General features: G+C 40.0%; 2 protein-coding genes and 1 pseudogene across 5 annotated transcripts in view; 1 reads left to right on the top strand and 2 right to left on the bottom strand.

The window, feature by feature from the left end:
• The window catches only part of LOC122667170 (alpha-1,3/1,6-mannosyltransferase ALG2), a 40,587-nt gene extending 28,808 nt beyond the window's left edge, over window positions 1-11,779 (bottom strand). For all 3 annotated transcript variants that reach the window (XM_043863393.1, XM_043863392.1, XM_043863394.1), the window contains exon 1: window positions 11,767-11,779. The gene's annotated coding sequence lies outside the window, so the exon portion shown is untranslated. The remainder of the gene's footprint in view (window positions 1-11,766) is intronic.
• LOC122667173 (40S ribosomal protein S26-1-like) lies at window positions 526-18,673 on the bottom strand. Of its 2 annotated transcripts, XM_043863397.1 has the most exons (3): window positions 18,653-18,673; window positions 11,883-11,892; window positions 526-1,065 (listed from the first exon to the last, which is right to left on the bottom strand). In XM_043863397.1, the coding sequence occupies exon 3, from the start codon at window positions 1,062-1,064 to the stop codon at window positions 687-689; it is 378 nt and encodes a 125-aa protein (XP_043719332.1). In that variant the 5' UTR covers window position 1,065; window positions 11,883-11,892; window positions 18,653-18,673; the 3' UTR covers window positions 526-686. The 2 variants fall into 2 exon arrangements, with proteins under 2 accessions (XP_043719332.1, XP_043719331.1); XM_043863396.1 differs by lacking the exons at window positions 11,883-11,892; window positions 18,653-18,673 and adding an exon at window positions 1,469-1,479 and having other exon boundaries at window positions 526-1,120.
• On the top strand, window positions 1,335-6,042 carry LOC122668648 (annotated as a pseudogene).
• Window positions 18,674-19,033: the final 360 nt, after the last annotated feature.

Here is a 19,033-nt window from a genome sequence, read left to right as displayed (position 1 = left end):
ATAAATATTGAATTGAGTTTTTGACAACCATAACATTAAAACTTGATACGCCATAATTTGTACTTCAAATCTTGACCGTACACGTGGACTCCCCACGATTCACAAAGGAAAGGAAGTTGCAGGCGTGCTTGAAGACTCCCACACGCCTGGCGTTTATGAAGTTAAGCCCCACTACGTCAGTTACGTAACCACCAAGAGAAGGTCCCACTTGCGTCAAGAATCGTGGAGATCCCAAGATTCACAGGGGAATCTCAACAGGAATGGGAACTTTCCTAAAACCGTGCACCCAGAAAAGGAAACTATAAAAAAGGGAAGGATAGCCCAACCTTACCTCTATTACTATAACTTAAGGGCTAGACCCTCATGTAAGGAGAGAACTCAATTAGCAATATTTAGTGTTCAATAAAGGAAGAGTATTTCGTAGTCTCATCTCCGTTATTCCCCAATTCCATCTAGTTATTAGCATATCAGTTGTTGCCGCTGGTAGATTTCTCTCTGGCAGAAATCATTACACAACAAAACCTAACAATTAATATGTGGATGATTCAATTATGGGAAATTTTAGTCTGAGCAAAACCTTTACTCCCCTAATGGTAGAATCTAAGAAAAACCATAACGACACAAAACAAAACATTTCATAAAATATCCCATTGCCCAGATGGATGAACTGAGATTCTTAAAAGCTTTCAAACACGCCTAGGATTCGCAGCTCCAGCTGGGCGTGGGGCTTGCCCAGGCTTTGGCATGTCTTCCCGATGCCTAAAGCGCTGAGGTGGCTCCCTCTTTCTTCTGTCAGTCCAAGAACGAACCCTTACAACGTGCGATTGGATCGCACAGGAGACGCAGTATTGCATCTTCACATACAGCTTGGGAAGCGTATAACCATCATAAACACAAGCTTCTGGAGCATCCCTAACCGCAGCTTGTTCAACAATGTTTCTCACAAGAAACCTCTTGATAGCCTTATCCTTAGGGCAACACTTGCCACAGTTAGGGCAGCGGATGAAGTTCACGTGCCCACGGCCATGCTTGTTGCGGCCACCATTCCTGCGCTTAAACGTCATTTTCTAAAAGCCATAACCCTAGCTCTGTAGTTCCTCGCCTCCTTTAACTATTCTCTCTAGGGGTAGGTTCACATGTAGATCGGAGTATGTATCTCACAACAGAAGAAGATTTTGGAGGCAATAATCCAGAGATGGGATCGCCCAGGGGAGAACAACCGATGCCCCAAATCTCAGTTTGGACAAACATGAACCAAGAGAGATCGAACTAGATTGGATTCACAATGCCCCAAATCTTAGGTCAGGGAGGCAACTTCAAATTTGGGGAAGAAGATGATAAAGTTGGAATTTCCCACTGAGTATTAACAGGATATTAGAAGAGGGCAAAGTTGATATTTAAAATGTATTATTTAACACTGTTTACTCACTGTTCACTCAGGGGGTGAGGCTATATAATTTAGAAACACAGGGGATCGCTCTATATTTAATACAAACCTCAGGAGGTGACAGTGTAATTTTCCTTAATTATTTTGGGTAACTATTTGAATTTTTTTAGATTTTTTTTGTATTTTTATTTATTTATTATTTTTAGCCGATACCGGACCGATACCATGTCCTATACCAAAAAGATGTAATGACTCAGCATTTTGACCGATACCGATCTAATACCGTACACTAAAACGTCGAAGCCATCATCATCGATCATTCACCCGAGAAGTCCTTCTCCTTCTCCTTCTACTCGCGCTTCTCCCAAGGGTTATCTCCTCAATCGCGCGGTAGATTACGCCACTTCAGCAGCAGTTGCTGCACCTCGCCTTCTACGCCTCCAACGAATGGGGCTGGCCCTAGCGGCAAGATCACCGATGAGTTCACCGGTGCTGGCTCGATCGGTCGTGTCTGTCAGGGCATCGGTGTCGATGTCCGATTTGATGAGGGTTTGCCTCCGATCTTGACTGCTCTCGAGGTCTTGGACAATTCGATCCGTTTGGTTCTTGAAGTTGCTCAGCACTTGGGTGAGAACATGGTGAGGACCATTGCCATGGACGGGACTGAGGGTCTCGTTCATGGTCAGAGGATGCTCAACACTGGTTCTCCGATTACTGTGAGTATTTTTTATTTTGTAATATGTTTCAGCTGAACTATAGTTTCTGTTGCTGTTAGGGTTGATAGCAGAACTGTTTATTTCTAGGCTTTCATACCTTTATCTGAATTAAAGTTTTTTTTTTTTTTTTAAATTTTAATCTCTGGATCCTTATGATTGATCCTTGGAAAACACAATGTAGATGTTGATGTAATTGGGTTCTGTGCGACAAAAACTTCTGATTGTTGTCGATGGAAAGCTTATGAATTTTGAACTTTGTTAACATTTGGTTTTTCTCTCTGATGAATAGGTCTAAGAATTGGTTTATAATTCTAATTGTATTCTCCCCCTTCCACATGAGAGTTTTTCCGAGAGAGAATTAGATTTGTGTCTTTTTTTGTGACACCTGTTTAAATCTCTTGATCTCGTTTTGCTGGTTATTTTTTACCTCAAAGTAAAGCTAAGTGGCTTGTTAGTTTTAGTTTCGGAGTTTCCATTGGTATTAATTGCCATGTGTTTCATTACTTATTCATGTATTATTACGATAAGTAACTTCTCAGATCATCTCCTGGATTCAGTGAGAGAATTTTTTTATAGGTAGGAAGAACCATCTTTTGGCACATTGTTGAAAGGAATGAGGATAGTGGAACAACATTTGTATAATGGATTGGCTCCAAATCTCTGGTTTTAGCTTGTGTTTGGCAATTTTTCAGAAATAGTCTACTTGAATTTTCATTCTTACAATGCCATCCATTTCTTTTGTGCCAGCAATGGATCTGTATTGATGCACAGGTTAGGGATAGGGGATAGCTCTTCGGGGCTAAAACATTAGATTCTGAATAAAGAATAATAACCCACTCATTTCAATTCTTTGTTGGGAAATGATGTTGTCTAGAATTGAGGATCAAATTTTTTTACTTGTTAGATCTGAAATTCATTATCCAATCATCTTAGCATTTATCTTTAGGTTATATTCATGTATATTTTCTGGTTGCATTTACTACAGCAGTTCAATTTCAAAATTGAAATGGTTCACATCTTATCATTCATAATCAAATTATGAATACCTTTTCCCCCTATAGTCCTTCAGATCACCTTATTATTTTTGACAAGGCTGTGCTTATGTTTCAATTTTTTTTTTTTGTTGGTATTAATGCTCTTAATTGCTACTGAGGTGGGTCTATTGTTGTTGTTCTTAGCTTATTTGGGTCGTTTCTGAATTTTTAGTTTCCTGTGGGTAGAGCTACTCTAGCCCGTATCATGAATGTGATTGGAGAGCCTATTGATGAGAGACGTGATATAAGTAAGAAATTTGACCCTTTTCCATGTATATCATTCATTCGGGGGTGTTTTATGCTTTTTCTTTCTATTGTTAAATTATTTTTTGATGTCTCTATTTTCCATCTTAATAGAAATTGATCATTTCCTACCCATCCTCCGTGAAGCTCCATCATTTGTTGAACAGGCAACTGAGCAACAGATCCTAGTCACTGGAATTAAGGTTTATACATTTTTTCCATTATTTTAATTTTCTTGCCATTTATTAAATGTATGTGTGTTCATTCCAAGCTGTTTCATCCCTTGTGTTCTGCTTTGTTTCGAAATTACTGTCTGTAGGAAAATTTTTGCTGTTCCTTTTCTGAACTGTGTGAATGTCCAATTTGTATTTCATATATCTACAGGTTGTGGATCTCCTTGCACCATACCAGAGAGGAGGAAAGATTGGTTTGTTTGGTGGTGCTGGTGTAGGGAAGACGGTGCTCATCATGGAACTGATTAACAATGTTGCCAAAGGTCACGGTTAGATTTTATAGACGTGAATCTGAAACTGTTAATTGTATTTGTAGTGTACTTCTAGTGTTGAATGTTGTACTTTACTATTCATTCAGGTGGTTTCTCTGTCTTTGCTGGTGTTGGTGAGCGTACTCGTGAGGGTAATGATCTTTACAGGGAAATGATCGAGAGTGGTGTTATCAAGTTAGGGGATAAGCAGGTTCATTTTTTTGTGGCTCATTTTTTTTTCCTGTGCTTGTATCTGTTTCACAGTTTTCCATATTTGCTTGTGTTTGAACCTCAATGTTCCTATTTCACCAGAGTGATGGCAAGTGTGTTCGTGTATGGTCAAATGAATGAGCCTCCTGGTGCGCGTACGCGTGTGGGGCTTGCTGGGCTCACAGTGGCTGAGCACTTCCGTGATGCTGAGAGGCAAGATGTGCTTCTCTTCATTGACAACATTTTCCGTTTCACTCAAGTAAGCTCAGTTGTCTTAAAAGTGCTGCTTCTCTATGCACTTGCCCCCCTCCCCCCTTCCAAATAACAAAAACACATATGGGAAGAAAATGTTGGTAGATAAACTCTTTATTCTTTGAGCGTTTTTTCTGAAAAACTTTTTATTTTGCAGGCGAACTCAGAGGTGTCTACCTTGCTTGGTCGTATCCCGTCTGCTGTCGGATATCAACCAACTTTGGCTACAGATCTTGGAGGCCTTCAAGAGCATATTACCACAACTAAGAAAGGTTCAATCACATCAGTCCAAGCTATTTATGTGCCTGCTGATGACTTGACAGATCCAGCTCCTGCAACTACTTTTGCCCAGATGGGCGGTGGGCTCATATCATGTGTGCACTTCTAGTGCCTGAATAATCTTGATTTCCGTTGTTTCCCCCTTCCAGTATAACATTGTTAGCTGTGGAGGAGTGATGTGGCAATTCTGATAGTTGGCTATCTAGGTAAGATTAAATTGATCAATTGTCAAATTTGAGCCTCAAATTCAATTATTTATCCTCATATATAATTGCCCATTATTTATCCTCACATATAATTGCATGCACCCCTTGTAGTCATGTGTTCCTTTGTAGTCTTGGATTTTTCAATGCTTTGTTTTTCAGTGTAATCAACTCAGTTTGGGCTAAGATTTCATATGTGATCAGGGGACCTTCGGCTACCTGTCCATAAAATTTCAGACCAACCTGACATGTGGCAGATCTAGGTGCCCACACTCCATTTTGCACAGTGGGTTGGTGTGCGCTAAACCTCTCTCATGTATTAATATATACTGTATTTTTTGTCATTATTCCTCCTGGTACAATTCCTAGTGTTCTTTTTCTTTGGTTCTTAGTTTCCTAAATGATTTTGGTATTTATTATTTGACCTAGGTCTCTCATATCCTTAGGTGATAAGTTTGTTATTGGTCTTAATGCGTTTGGCAGCCTATTTATTGGATTTTTTTGAGGCATTAGGGACTATTATCTCTTCTGTTCTTGTGGGAGTTATGGGTGTTCTGTTTATTCCCATTTGTCAAATAATTAGGTGCTTGAATTTAATTTGGTGGCTTATTTATTATAGTTATTGGTTCTCCAATAATTCTTCTTTTCATAGTGTACATTTTCTGTACATTTTTTGGCCCCTTTGCTGTCATTACTTCTAGTTAAATTTGGCTGAATTATACTATCAGATGAATCTGTCACCTTGGGGTTGGTTGTCATAATTCTAGTTGAATTTGGCTCTGATTCCATTTTTTTCTTTTTGAAGTTTCCTTGTCATTGCCATCATTATTTAATGGTGTGTGATGATTGATACCCTTTTGTGTAATCACTAATGTATTATTATAGTTGTCAAGGCATCGCCTAGGCGTCCAGACGCCTTGGTCAACTTGGGCGCCTAGGCGGATGCCTTGGTTGCCTAGTTGGTATCGCCTTGATTTTGGACCCTCTCCAATGCCTCGGGTCTCCTAGACGCCGTGATAACTATGATGTATATGTGTGGCATCATTATTTAATGGTGTTTCATGATTTATACCCTTTTGTGTAATCACTAATGTATTTATGATGTGCTGAATGCTTGCAGGGAGTATTGGACAGGAAATTTGATGACCTTCCTGAGCAATCCTTCTGCATGGTTGGAGGAATCGAAGAGTTCATCGCCAAGGCTGAGAAGATTTCAAAGGAGTCTGCAGCTTAAGGACTTGCAGTTTGTCTTTCTCTCTTTATTACTCCCCAACACCTTGAAAATCAATAATTTGATTGATGGTGGCTCTTGCCAGCATCAGGGGTTGCGCATTTTTTTTGAGATCCAACTGTATTATTATTATTTTTTTCCCGGATTTGTGATAGGTAGGGAAACAAGCTAGAGGGCCTGCTCTGCTGGCACATCTTTTATTGTTTTGGTTCAATAATGTTAAAAATGAAAGAGAATCAAGAACATATTTAAATTTTCTTTTCCATCACGATGCCTTTTGAATTGGAAACAACTGTTTTGCTCTCTTGAACTTGAAAACATTCCATGGATCCTTCTATTTGATCAGGTTGAATGATCTTGTTTGCAGAAGTATTTGAACTTATTTGGCGTATTCACTATGGGTGAGTGCACTGGTTTGACCATAGCATTGTCGGGTAAAATGTCGAGTCGATGTGGCACCTGTTGCAATTGTAATTGGTTAGTTTTCAGGGAAAGCAAGATGGCAGACCTCGGCGTAACAGTGAGGTTGCTCCATTGTGATCTGGTGGTCGCGGGTTCAAGTCATTTAACAGCCTCTCCATGAAGTAGAGGTTAGGGCTGCGTACATTATGACCTTTCCCAGACACTGCAGTGGTAGGAGCCTTATGCATTGGGTACACCCTTTTTTTTCTGCAGGAAAAACATTATGTTTAGTAGTGTTTTTGACATTTCCAATTTAACAGTTGTTTCTTTTGTCTTGGAAAAATTGTAATCTATGACGTTATCAATTGTCTTGCCGGGGCTCTGCAGATCTAAGATTTATCAGTTCTTTCACCTAGCCTGATTGTCGGAGACAAGTGGATTTCGTGGACTAGTAAGCAAATCGTCGGTAGGAATTTCAGTGGACAACATATCCATTCGATGTCTCTGCAGCTCTTGCTGCTAGCGCTGTGTATCCTTCCTTGATTTTGAATGGAGATTACCAAATTAAATTTGCTAAAAATTGTGGCTTCAAAGTAACTCCAAAGTGGCGTTGTAATGGTCTAAGTTCCAGAAAATTATAGCAACTGGGTTGAAGATTAAAGGACAGTTGGGCGTACACACCATTTTGTGAGTCATATACAATGGTGATGATGGGAAGCTCTATTGGTAGTATGGAGATCTGTTTTGAGCTTTAGATGTCTTGTCTAATCCCCAACTAGTGCTCTGATTCATTCATCTCAAAGCAATTGGAGGAAGTAACATGGGAAATTACCAAAATGGTCAAAAGACCAGATCCACATCCATACCCGAACCAGACCTGTGAACTTGCCATGTGGCTGTCGTGTTCCTGTGTTCGTGTGTTCCAAAGTAATTCTCCCAGTTTGAACTCTATTTTCCCTGCCTTTTGAGCTAAATTTGATCCCAAACTTTAGGATTCCACCCCAAATATGTCGACTCATTTTTAGCCATCTAAAAAAACTCTTCTAAATTGGCTAAAACGCATAGTGAAGGATATCAAGCTCCTCCTTGATTGGTTTAGCAGTATCATACCTACAATCATGGTTCAAGAACTCGTCTCGAGTATAGGTCTCGACTTGGCCAAAAAGCAAGTTGGGGTTTTTTTTTTTTTTTTTTATTTTTTAACTCGTTGGCTGGTTTCAGTGGGTTTTAGACCTACGTTGGTCATGAAAGTTGGTATACAACCTATTTTGGATTTGTTAGAAAACTTTCTAACAGGTCCAAGATTGCTTAAATCTGATTTAGGCATAAATAAGTGTGTCTTGGTTTCTGGCATAAATAAGTGTCTGTATACCAAGATTTTTCACCGAGATGACCAAAACCACTGAGATCTCGCCTCTCGGTCAAGATCTGACACTCATATAATGGTGTTTGGGTTGAAATCTCGGTCTGGTCGAGATCTCGACCTAACCGAGATTTCGACCGAGTTGGGCTAAAATGGGATTTCAACTTTCATCTTGTCTCAAGCTTTTGAAATAGCGAGATATTTGCGAGATCTTGCGAGTTCTTGTTCCATGCCTACAATTTGACACCAATGAATTAATTTAACTATTTCTCACTCAATATCCAACAGATTTAAGTGATTCGAGTTACAAAACATCGCTAAGAGTAAGGATGTCAATCGGTATGGTTTTGGTACACTACACATATGCCCCATAATGATTCGGTGCAGATATCTCATACCGATATACCGAATCAGTTCGATATTGTTCGACAAAAATTAAAACTAGTATTTCCAGTACGATATCGGTTTAGTATGGTGTATTTTAAGTATTATGGTCCATACCAATACCGTATCGAATACCGACTCGATAGGTATATCTCATATCAATATCATACTGAATAAATTTAGTATGATTCAATATCGATAATTCAGTATGGAAATGGTTTCGGTATTCGGTACTTGGTACACGTTGACACCCTTACCCGAAAGAGTAAGAATAGCTGCTTGTCTTCTCACCTCTCTCAAATTCCGTTACAAAGAAAGAACTCTTGCTACATATTTATCGAAACTCTATATAGGAATTTTATCAAAATACCCATATAATCCTTAAAAAATTTTCCTTAAGAGCTGCCACTCATGGACCCACTATTTCGCCGAATTCCCGCCAGAATAGTAGATTAACGCCTCAAGGTCTACAACCTCTTAACGAGACGAGATTTCCCGGGTCTTGGGCCATCCCTTAGCACCCAAATTCCGTCCACTGAAGCCAGGAATTGTCTTAGGCCCGCCACATGGTCCGAATCCAGTTTGCCGGTCTAGACCCACAAACTGTATTCGGACCGGTGAGAGGCCGTTGGAGGAGGAGGGATCATAGAAAGGTTACGTACACATCAAGATAGATTTCAAAAAGTTCAAAAAATAAAAAAGGAAATAAGAGTCCTGATGTGACTTCTGACTTCTAATTTCTGTTTGATGTTTGAGTTTGCAAGAAAGTTTCTATTTATATCTTCCTTCCCCAATCTCTTTCAAATCCTTGAAACACCGTAACATACTCTCACAATCTCTCATCACCAAAGTTTCTCAGAGAGATTCGAAGTAGAAGCTACAAGGAGAAGACTCTCAGGTCTGCCGCAGAGGTAAGATTCCCTTCTCTGCAAATCTGTTTATTAGCAATGGAGAAACGTTATTTGAAGACTTTCCCTCCAAATTTCTTACTCTAAAGATAGATAGATAGAGAGAGACCCAACTCGAATAGGAATCTGTGGCTCATCAGAACTATATAAGCAATTGATTCTTTTCGCTGATTTTTCAAGTTCTTGAATCCCTTCGTTCTTTTCATCATCAAGTTTGGTTTACTAATTCAATTCTCTTCTCTCTATATAATTGAAGGTGAGTATCATGGCACCAAGGAAAACAAAAACTATGAAGACAGAAAAGTTCACATGTCTGAGACAGAAGAAAAAGAGCAAAACAGAGCATCGTTCTTGGGCTGATCTTCCAACTGAGATTCTAGAATGTATAATGTCAGTTCTATATTTAAGTGATATAACAACTTTCCATTCAATCTGCAAGAGATGGAGATCCATAGAGTTTCCCCCAACTCAACAACTGATCAGATATCATCAATGTCACCTTCATCCTCCCCTGTGTCATCATCATCAAATTCCATGGCTAATGACAGCAAACTCTTATCGCCAATTAACTTCACCATCTGAACTCATCGCTCCATCTTCGACCAAGAACAAGAAATCTCACTCCATCAAAATTAAAGGCATTGAAGAATCTGATAATAAAACTCAAGTTTGTAGCACCAAATTTGGTTGGCTCTTACTATCTCGCCCTTGTTCGGATTTCATTTGTACTAATTCATTCTTTCTCTACTCTCCCTTCATCAACCAGAGGATCGACTTACCTGACTTGAATTCTAAATTCGATGTTGCAACATTTTCTTCAATACCCACTTCACCTGATTGCATATTCTTCGTTTTGTGCTTCACTAATAAGGTTAATATCAGCATATGTAGACAAGGAGACAAGGTTTGGAGCTCGAAAAGTTTCTCCGGCGGGTTTTCGCCCATTAAAGATGTAGTCTATTTGAAGAAGAAGTTCTATTGCTCAACTATTCGTGGTGGATTAGCAACCTATGATGTTGATCAACAATCATGGAATGTTCTTGCAGAACCTATGGCGATATGGCATGTCCCAACTGCTGGTTATAGTAGTTTTATGGTGGGAGATGAAGATGATGGAGAGCTCTTACTTGTTCTTATGAGCAGTTTAGATCGTTGGGTTTTGGTTCACAAGCTCGATAGATCAAAGATGAAGTGGATCAAAGTTGAAAACTTGAAAGATAAAGCATTGTTTGTTAGCTCATCAAGCACATCGATTGTGATTTCTAAGAAGGAGCGAACAACAAGGGTGATGATGAATAGGATCTATTATTGTCTACCTGATCAGGACCCAAAGTTCTACTCTTTTAAAGCTGGGAAAAGTTACAAATCTACTAGTCATTTGGGTGATGTACACTGCAAGGAGTATCCCAAGAATTTTTTTTGGATTAAACCTCCATATTAGAAAAAAAATAAAAATTGTAATTCCATTTTTATTGTATGTACCACATATGATCTAAAATCTTCCCATTGAAGATTATACATTTATACACAACTGTTTTTACTTTAATTTTTTTCCTTTTTTTTGTAACCCCTGCTTTTTAATTTTGTTCTGTGAAGTATGGAGGATTGCAGCCTTATCGAAGAAGGGGGAGGTGGAGGGAAGTCAAGAGTAAAAAGGTCAAGAATCATACATGGTTGAGGGAGGAACACTTTGTTGGTTAATATTGTAAACTAAAACTTAAGAACACTACGTGATCACGTGGTTCCTGTGCCCAGACATAGGAGCGCATGAAATTACCATCCCACCCCCTCCCCCAATGAAATCTTAAATCCCATCCATGTTGATAAGGGTGTCAAAACCTAGCTCGAACCGTTAAGAATGACCTAAACCGACTGAAAAAACCCCAGACCAAACTGAATTGGATTGGTTTTGGATTGGGGTATGATGGGTTCGGCTGAAAATGGGACCGCACCGAACCAACTGATATCCAAACCGAGAATCGAATCGAATGAAACTGATACAAAAATCATTGAACATAAGGTTATAAATAGGTGAATTGATTATCCATTGATTTCAATATTAGTAAGAAATTTCTGGTTGCAAGGGGAATTGTTACAAATTAATGAGTATGAGGTTATGAATAGGGAAACAGATTTGTAACAATGCTTCTTCCATTGATCTCCTTGTTCACTATACAAAATTAATTAGATTGTCAAATAAATGATTTGATAGTAGGGTTCATTTTGTAGTTGCAATATCAATTTTCTTCTCAATGACTATCCATTGATTTCAATATTAATTAGGGTCTTCCCGTTACAATTACTGATAAATAACTATATGATATATAACAATGATTTTGCTACAAACTCTATTTATCCATTGATTTAAATATTAATTATCTTCCATTCTTCCCCTTGCAATTTATTCTTCTTTGTTAGGATTACAACGTGAACATATCAAATCAATTTTTCTATTCATGGTTGTTTACTTGTTTTGACTTGGGGAAGGTGAATTAAAGTGTTATCATTGAATCTTTCTTCACTACAAGTTATGAATGTAAGATTTCATTATAGTTCAAACTCGAAAACAAAACGATCTAAACTAGTATTAACCTGATATTGAAAAACCAAAATAAACTAAAACCACACTATACCAAAACCAAAACCGATCGAAAACCAAAGTTTCTTAACGATTTGGTTTTGGTCTCACTCATTCTGAGCCTGAAACCAATTCAGCCCCGCCGAAACCTGGCCAAACCAACTGTTTGACACCCCTACGAGAAATCTCATTGGCCCCTCACGCTAGTGCAAGTGCTACTCGATCAGATAACAATTTGCCCAAGACTTAAATATGCGGAGGAAATTCACTTGTCCCAAGAATTTTTGCAGCTCCTTGTTATTCCTTGGTGATGTGGCTTGGATTATGGCCTTGGCCTTGTTCTTATCCACTTCAATCCCTTTTTGGTGTACTAGAAATCCCAAAATATTTCCAGCTGATACCCCAAAGGCACACTTGAGTGGATTATCTTTAAACCATGACACCTCATTTTCTCGAATGATTTCCGCAAATGATTGAGATGATTGGTCTCTTCAGACGACTTAATTGCTACATCATCAATATGCACTTCCATGAATTTACCAATCATAGAGTGAAAGATGGTATTCATGGGCATTGATACGTAGCTCCTGCGTTCTTTAATCTGAATGGCATAACCACCCATTCGTATGTTTCTAATGTCCCTGGGCATCTAAATGTCGTTTTAGATACATCTTCCTCTGCTATAAAGATCTGGTTGTACCCTAAATGACCGTCCATAAATGATAGAATTCAGTGCTTAGAGGTCGAAACTATCAGCATATCAACCATTAGCATTGGGTACCCATCTTTAGGTGTCGCAGAATTCAAATCCTTGAAGTCGATGCAAACCATGAGTTTTCCATTTTTCTTAATGACTAGCACAATGTTAATTAACCATTCAACATACCGGGTGGTGTTATTGGTGAAGCCTGATTTCGATCCAGAAAGTTGTTCAGAGGATCTTTGGAGGGCCGTTTCGCCCTCGAAACGAGCTCGAATGGCCTAAAAAGTGGATACGGGTCATGTTGGGCTCGTTGAGACATTCAAAATGATATGTATTTCGATATATGTTTAGTTTTGGTTCGACCTTGATCAGGTGGTCTTTTTTTTTATAAGGGTATTTCTGTACTTTCTGGGTTAGGGCTTCTCTATATATTGTTCTTCTCTGTAGGAGGGCTAATGTAGAGGGTTTGTAACATTTTTAGAGATAGTGAAAACTTGTTCTGTTGCTCGGCCGTGGATGTAGCTTCCCATCTTGGGGGTGAACCACGTAAATCCTTTGAGTTGTGCGTTGTTTGTGTTTTGTTCTTCTCAATTTTTCATATTTCTTCTGCAAATCACCACTTCTGGGCGTTGTTTTCTTAACAGGTGGTTCTAATGAACACTGCCCCCAATAGTAGTTCTATCTCCTCTTCAACTTTGGCAACCACCTCAGGAGCCATGTGCCTAAGGAGTTGTCTGATCGGTTTAAAGCCTTTCTTAATACGTAAGCGATGTTCTACTAGGTTCCGATCAAGACCAGGCAACTCAGGATAATCCCAAGTAAAACAATCCTTGAATTCAATCAATAAATTGACAAGCTTTGCATGGAATTTTCTAACAACCCACTTACAAAAGTTGGCCTTTTATTTTCTTCACTACCTAAATTTACTTCTACTAGAGGGTCTTGAACTTCAGCCAACATTTCTTCTATCTTACGTGGTGCAGGCTAGGAATCCTCCATCCCGATGCTTCTCTAGGTCGCAATACCTTCAGCACACTCGGCTATAAAATCTGAGTCGCATGTCATCTTTTGTTCAAAATCGAATAAAGAAAGCCTTTTCATGATACTCGCCACGGTCTCTTTCTTCAGCCTCTGATTATCCATGAAGGTTTTTGATCTTGGGAGACGGTCCATCTATATAAGATGGTTTGAAAAACTCATTCATTGCATATCCCAATCGCTCTATATTTGCAATGACGGTTGTGACCATACTTATGGAAGTCGGTCTCCCGTACTCATCATTTCTAGTAAACTTGATTTGACCGATCATTCCTTTCCAAAATTTTGCTTCTGCATGACTAGCATTCACTAAGAACTACCTATTGTCTGCAGATACCCTTGATCTTACCTTCATCTGTCCAAAACACCAAAATTTGATGGAGGGATGATGGGATACAACTATTTGTGTGTATCCAATCTCGTCCTAACAATGCATTGTAATTGGCCATTGCGTCCTCTACAAAAAAACACAGTCATCGACACGTGATCTCCTACTTACAGTTCTGTGGGCAAAATGCCTTTCGATTGACTTGCTCCCATTAAGAAATTGGTGACCAAAACATCAGCCCTAATCAAATCACCTTCACTCTTACTTAATTTCTTCAACAGTCGTGTTGGGAGAATATTGACAACTGCACCATTATCGACCAACACTCTTGACAGAGGTTTGCCGTTCATCTGTGAATTAACATATAATAGCTTCAATTGTCAAGTCATCTATTTTGTAGGTTTTTCAAAAATAAATTCTGGCTGAACCTTGGTAGGGACATCGTTAATCCTTTGTTACTGCCCCATTGACTGAATAGCTCCAGTCACCTGTGTTTGCTCTTGATAAGGTAAACTCTCTGGCTGAAACCTTTATACATGGTTTATGACCTCCTAGGTGTCATCTTGATTGTCAATCTTAACTCCAATGATTTCTGGTCGACCTACTTCCTCTTCAACCTCTTTATCCAACTCAAAAATTTGTCCAGGCTCAAACTAGAAAATTCTTGGGAGGACGTAAACCATGTTGATCGGGATGTCCACGGGAACTGATCCAATCAACATCTTTACGTATTGGTCGAATTCACTATTGTCAGTGTACTATTGTTGAGAATAGTCAGAAATGCCTTTGAGAGGTGAGAAATCCGGAGTACATTCTACATTACTTCGAAGCTCCTAGCCTCTGACTTTCCTTTATCTTGATTCGAGCTGATTCTATCTGCATCTACCTTCAAAGGTTTAATCTCACTGACCATCTTTTGTAGGGTTTTATTGACTGCTTCTTGAGATTTCTTCTGCGGTTCCTAAATCCTATCTTGAATTTTATTTTTGGCTTCCTTTGATTTGGCCCTCTTTCTGACGACGGGTTGTAGCCTATTGCCTCTGCCATCGCCTTTTCTGGGTTTTTGTCATGACTAGTACTTCATCAAAGGGGAACTTTGGATGTCTAGAGACATTCTAACGTCCTCCTTTATGCTCCTCGATCTTAGGTCATACCATGAGGCGGTGTTAATTTAGGTATTGAGTTTTAGGACGCTCTTAGATCAAACCCCTTCCCAGCATGGTTATAATTGATTTTAGTCGGTCAGATGCCATGACAGGTGGTTTGGCTATATGGTCTTTAACCGATGGATGCATTTTTGGTCTATTTTTGTATTCTGACACTGGTGAACGAGAAGCACTATCTCTGATAGGTATCTGATGCCGATAGACACAGTTGAAATATTCCAATCTTCTGGGGGAGTATCTTCCTTGCCACATCCTATATCGGTCAATGACCGATCATGTGATCTCTGTTTTGGTTTTGATATATGCTTGTGCTGATCAAACTTTGGGTCAAAGGTGGAATTTCCTCGTGGTTCACGGCTGCGTCCTCTCTTTAGCTTCAAGTTGGGTCTTGGGTTATGGATCATATTATCCCGTGGCTTCTGATCTTCATAGAACCGCCTGTAATGGATACAAACTCCCCATATAAAATTATGCTTTTACTTTTCTTCAGTCTGGCTAACCATTATTTTCCCTTCATCATGTTGTTGGAGATGTTTTAGGGTAACAATCGGGTCTCCCTTCTTTGGCTGCAGTAATTTTGATTAGTTTGCATTCACCATGTTGACCGATGATGGAAAAGGATCTTTGTCTACCATCAAGATCCCCTTATCCTTGTCTGGAACTTTAATTGACCATCATTAATTGCTCTTTGCAGCGCATCCGTAAAACAACACAACTATTAGTATGGTGAGTAAAAGAATTGTGCCACTTACATTATTTCTTATCTTTAATTTCCTCCAAAGGAGGAATCCGATGTCCTTGTGACAATTTAATCTGCTTATCCCTAAGCAGATGATCAAATATCAATTCAGCTTTGGTTATATCATAAGAATATCCGTTCCTAGAATCAAAGCCTTTAGTTTGCATCGGTCTCGGTGGTAGATTAGGCTTTGACCGTTCATCAGAACTTGTCAGTGCCTTACATACATAGGGTTTGTCGGCAACACTGATTTCGACTTCACAATCAACATCATCACTCGAGCCAAGGTCAATTTAATTGACCGATTTTCCTTCTCCAAAACCCTTGATTGCTAAATCATAATTTTGTTGTTTGTAATAGGTGAAGGACGAGGCTTTCCATTTTTCCTCCTCCTGAAGAAGGATTTCATTACTCGTAGCTTGTGCCACAAGTTGACTAAGATCAGAGAACTCATGGCCAGCACAATGCTTCCTTAACTCGAAAGCTAATCCGTCGAGGGCCATTTTGGCATACTCACTCTCTCGTAAGACGGTAGGGCATTTGTACCATGCTAATTTAAACCTATTAACAAACTTACCCACAAACTCATTAGGCAGTTGGCACATCCTAGCAAGATCAACCATAGATACTATGGGTTTTATTCGATAAAATTGAGTATGGAAACAATTTTCCATTTCTCTCCGAATCTAGACCGAATTGGCGAGCAAATTGATGTACCATGTGAATGCTGATCCAGTCAAAGAAAGAAAGTAAGTACGAAACTCTTTGTAAGTGGGACATACATTAGCTGTGTTGAACCGAAACACATGAACCTTAGGGATCCAATAGCGAGAAGCACCTTGAATCAAATCCCCAAATCCCAGACAAAACCATAGCTTTCATGCCTACCAACAGTTGGAGATGCACTCTCCCTAGGGCTTCACTATCGTCTCTCAACATGAAATCGATCCATGAACTAAAAGCCTTGTCCATCACTTGAGAAAAGGAAAATAGAGCGAAAAAGAGAGAGAAATTCAAGAGAACCCTTCAAAGAGTAAGAGAACTTCACAAAGGAGAGAATGTGATGCTTCCTATACTCTCCAAGGCCTTTAATAAACCCTACAAGGACATGCAAGGGCCTAAGAATGGAAAGAAAATCACAGAACATCACCCATTAATTGATGGAAAAGGAAACAAATCGTAATTAGAAACTCGGGACCCCCCGAGTTGACATCAAACCATGTCATGTCGACATCGACGTATTGTCAAAGAATTGAACTCGATGTCGACAACAAGTGGTTCACTATCGAACATAACATCTCTATTTTCAAAGTCCAATCAACATTCAGAAAAAACCATCGATGTCGACAACACTCTTACTTGATATCAATGGATTCTCTTTGAATGTCGATCGACACCGGTTCGATGTCGACTGCTGTAATTTCACAGCCAAGTGAGTTTTGGCATTTTTGGGCAGTCCGCACTACACCAGTGCGTCGGTGTTGTTCCAACACCTCAACCTATACTCTAGGGTCACGATGAACTTTGCCACATCACACCCATAACCACGCCATCCATTTTGACCATTCTACCCATTCAATTGATAAAATATCCTAAAAATGGATTAAATTACCATTAAATCAAAATCATTCAAAAATATTTATAGGACCAAAAGGACCAAAGCTGTTCATCATCCATACAATCCAAAACAAAACAAAAAACAAAAGAGCTACTACTCCTCGGAACCATCACCATCACCATCACCATCGTCTTCGTCTCCATCTCCGTCCTCTTTGCTCTCACTCTCCTCCATCCCTTCATCGACATCGACACCACCGTGACCACCAACACCGTCACTGGTCTGGATCATCGAAAATTGGGGCACCAAAACCTCCACAAGTCGGGCTGACTGGGCAGTAGCTATGGCCTTGTCCCTCTCCTTCTGTAGCCGATTGGCCGTCGCCTCGTACCCCAAGATGTCCTCCTCTTGCATTGCATACTAAACATTAGCATCAACATATTTTCTATGTACTTACCATATAGAAAGCAACATAAAGAAATAGACAACTTACTAGTTGAGCCACTCGCTCACTCAGAGACGTCGCAAGCTCCATGAAGTCGAAAACCATCCCTAATAGGTCATCATACCAATAACCAGGGACTTGCATCACAAGTCAATGGTTTGCTGCAATGAAAGAAAAATAAGTCAATAAACAAGTAAGCTACTTATGAAGTCATAACCGCAAGGGAAGCCGGCTACGGTCTAGGAAGGCGGAGGAATGGGCACCTCCTTGCCCGAGCAGATGAGCACCAGAAAGAAAGCATCTGACACCTTATACAAACACAAAGAGGCAGCGGATGACCTCACTAGGGTAGTGTCACCAGTTTGATGAGAGTCATCATGGGACGAGATCCGAAGGAGGTCTCCCGAGTAGAGGTAGCGACAGTAGCATCATCGGACTCGAATGGCTCCGTGGTAGTAGGATCCTACACATACACATAGGTGAGTTAGCCGTCAAGAAACTAATTCAAATTTCAAAAGTTCAAAGGTGAAAAAGACTTACTTGTGGACCAGCCAGAGTCAGACAAAGACATGCTAGCTCCTTTGTCTTGTACTCGCGGTAGTGCTCCCACGAGTTCATCTCCACGAAGGACCGTACATTGACTCCCTTTAGAAATTGATGCGTCTCCATCTTCGAGAGCATATTTGGCTCAATCATAAAATGGGGAGGCCGCTAGATGCAAGGCATGTCGGCACCAGGCCATTTTCGATAGGCCCTACCACCTACGTACCAAGCATACCTGGAAGGACTGGCAAAAATCGTGCACCGAGGCACAAATCTCCTGGCAGCCTCCAGCCAGGCCTGGACTCCCAACTCAACAGTGGCAAAAGGTTACCACACCACCTGCCAAGCAAACATAGTCAAAGTCAGTTCTAAGACAGAAGGGAATATTACCTCTTAAGAGGAGAGTCAGTTCAGCATCTCTCTGATGGCCAACAAAGGGACCACCCTCTCCTTATTACGGGTGTTGTCTGACAACCACATCCTAGCCCTTGGGAAGACAGTCTCATTCTGTGACCTCAACCTGGGAGCATGTACCCCCAGGTGATCATAACACCAACACTGCATGCAAGGTAAGAGAACATCATAACAAGTAAATATAAATACAAAGAGAAAAAGAAGAAGGAATTACCTCTGGTACAAACTAGGTGCCGCTGACGCATTGAGTGCGTTGCATCGCCAAGGAATCTAGAGTCGTCAGTATAAGGGCGTATCTCTCCCTAGCCCAGTCGAAGGTCTTCACCATTGACAGATCTCGAAGGTACCACACCAGAGAAATGTTTACCCTCATGCCACTGTTGCTGAATAGTGTGTTCCCCAGCAAGTATAGGAGGAAGCACCTG

This window comes from Telopea speciosissima, chromosome 7 (genome assembly GCF_018873765.1).
Source record: "Telopea speciosissima isolate NSW1024214 ecotype Mountain lineage chromosome 7, Tspe_v1, whole genome shotgun sequence".
Lineage (NCBI taxonomy): Eukaryota > Viridiplantae > Streptophyta > Magnoliopsida > Proteales > Proteaceae > Telopea > Telopea speciosissima.
Note: the sequence above shows the minus strand (reverse complement) of the source record. Positions and strands in the feature narration are given on the sequence as shown.

Bases quoted from the DNA above. Each gene is read 5' to 3' on its own strand.
- LOC122667173 (XM_043863397.1), bottom strand. From the start codon at position 1,064: ATGACGTTTAAGCGCAGGAATGGTGGCCGCAACAAGCATGGCCGTGGG.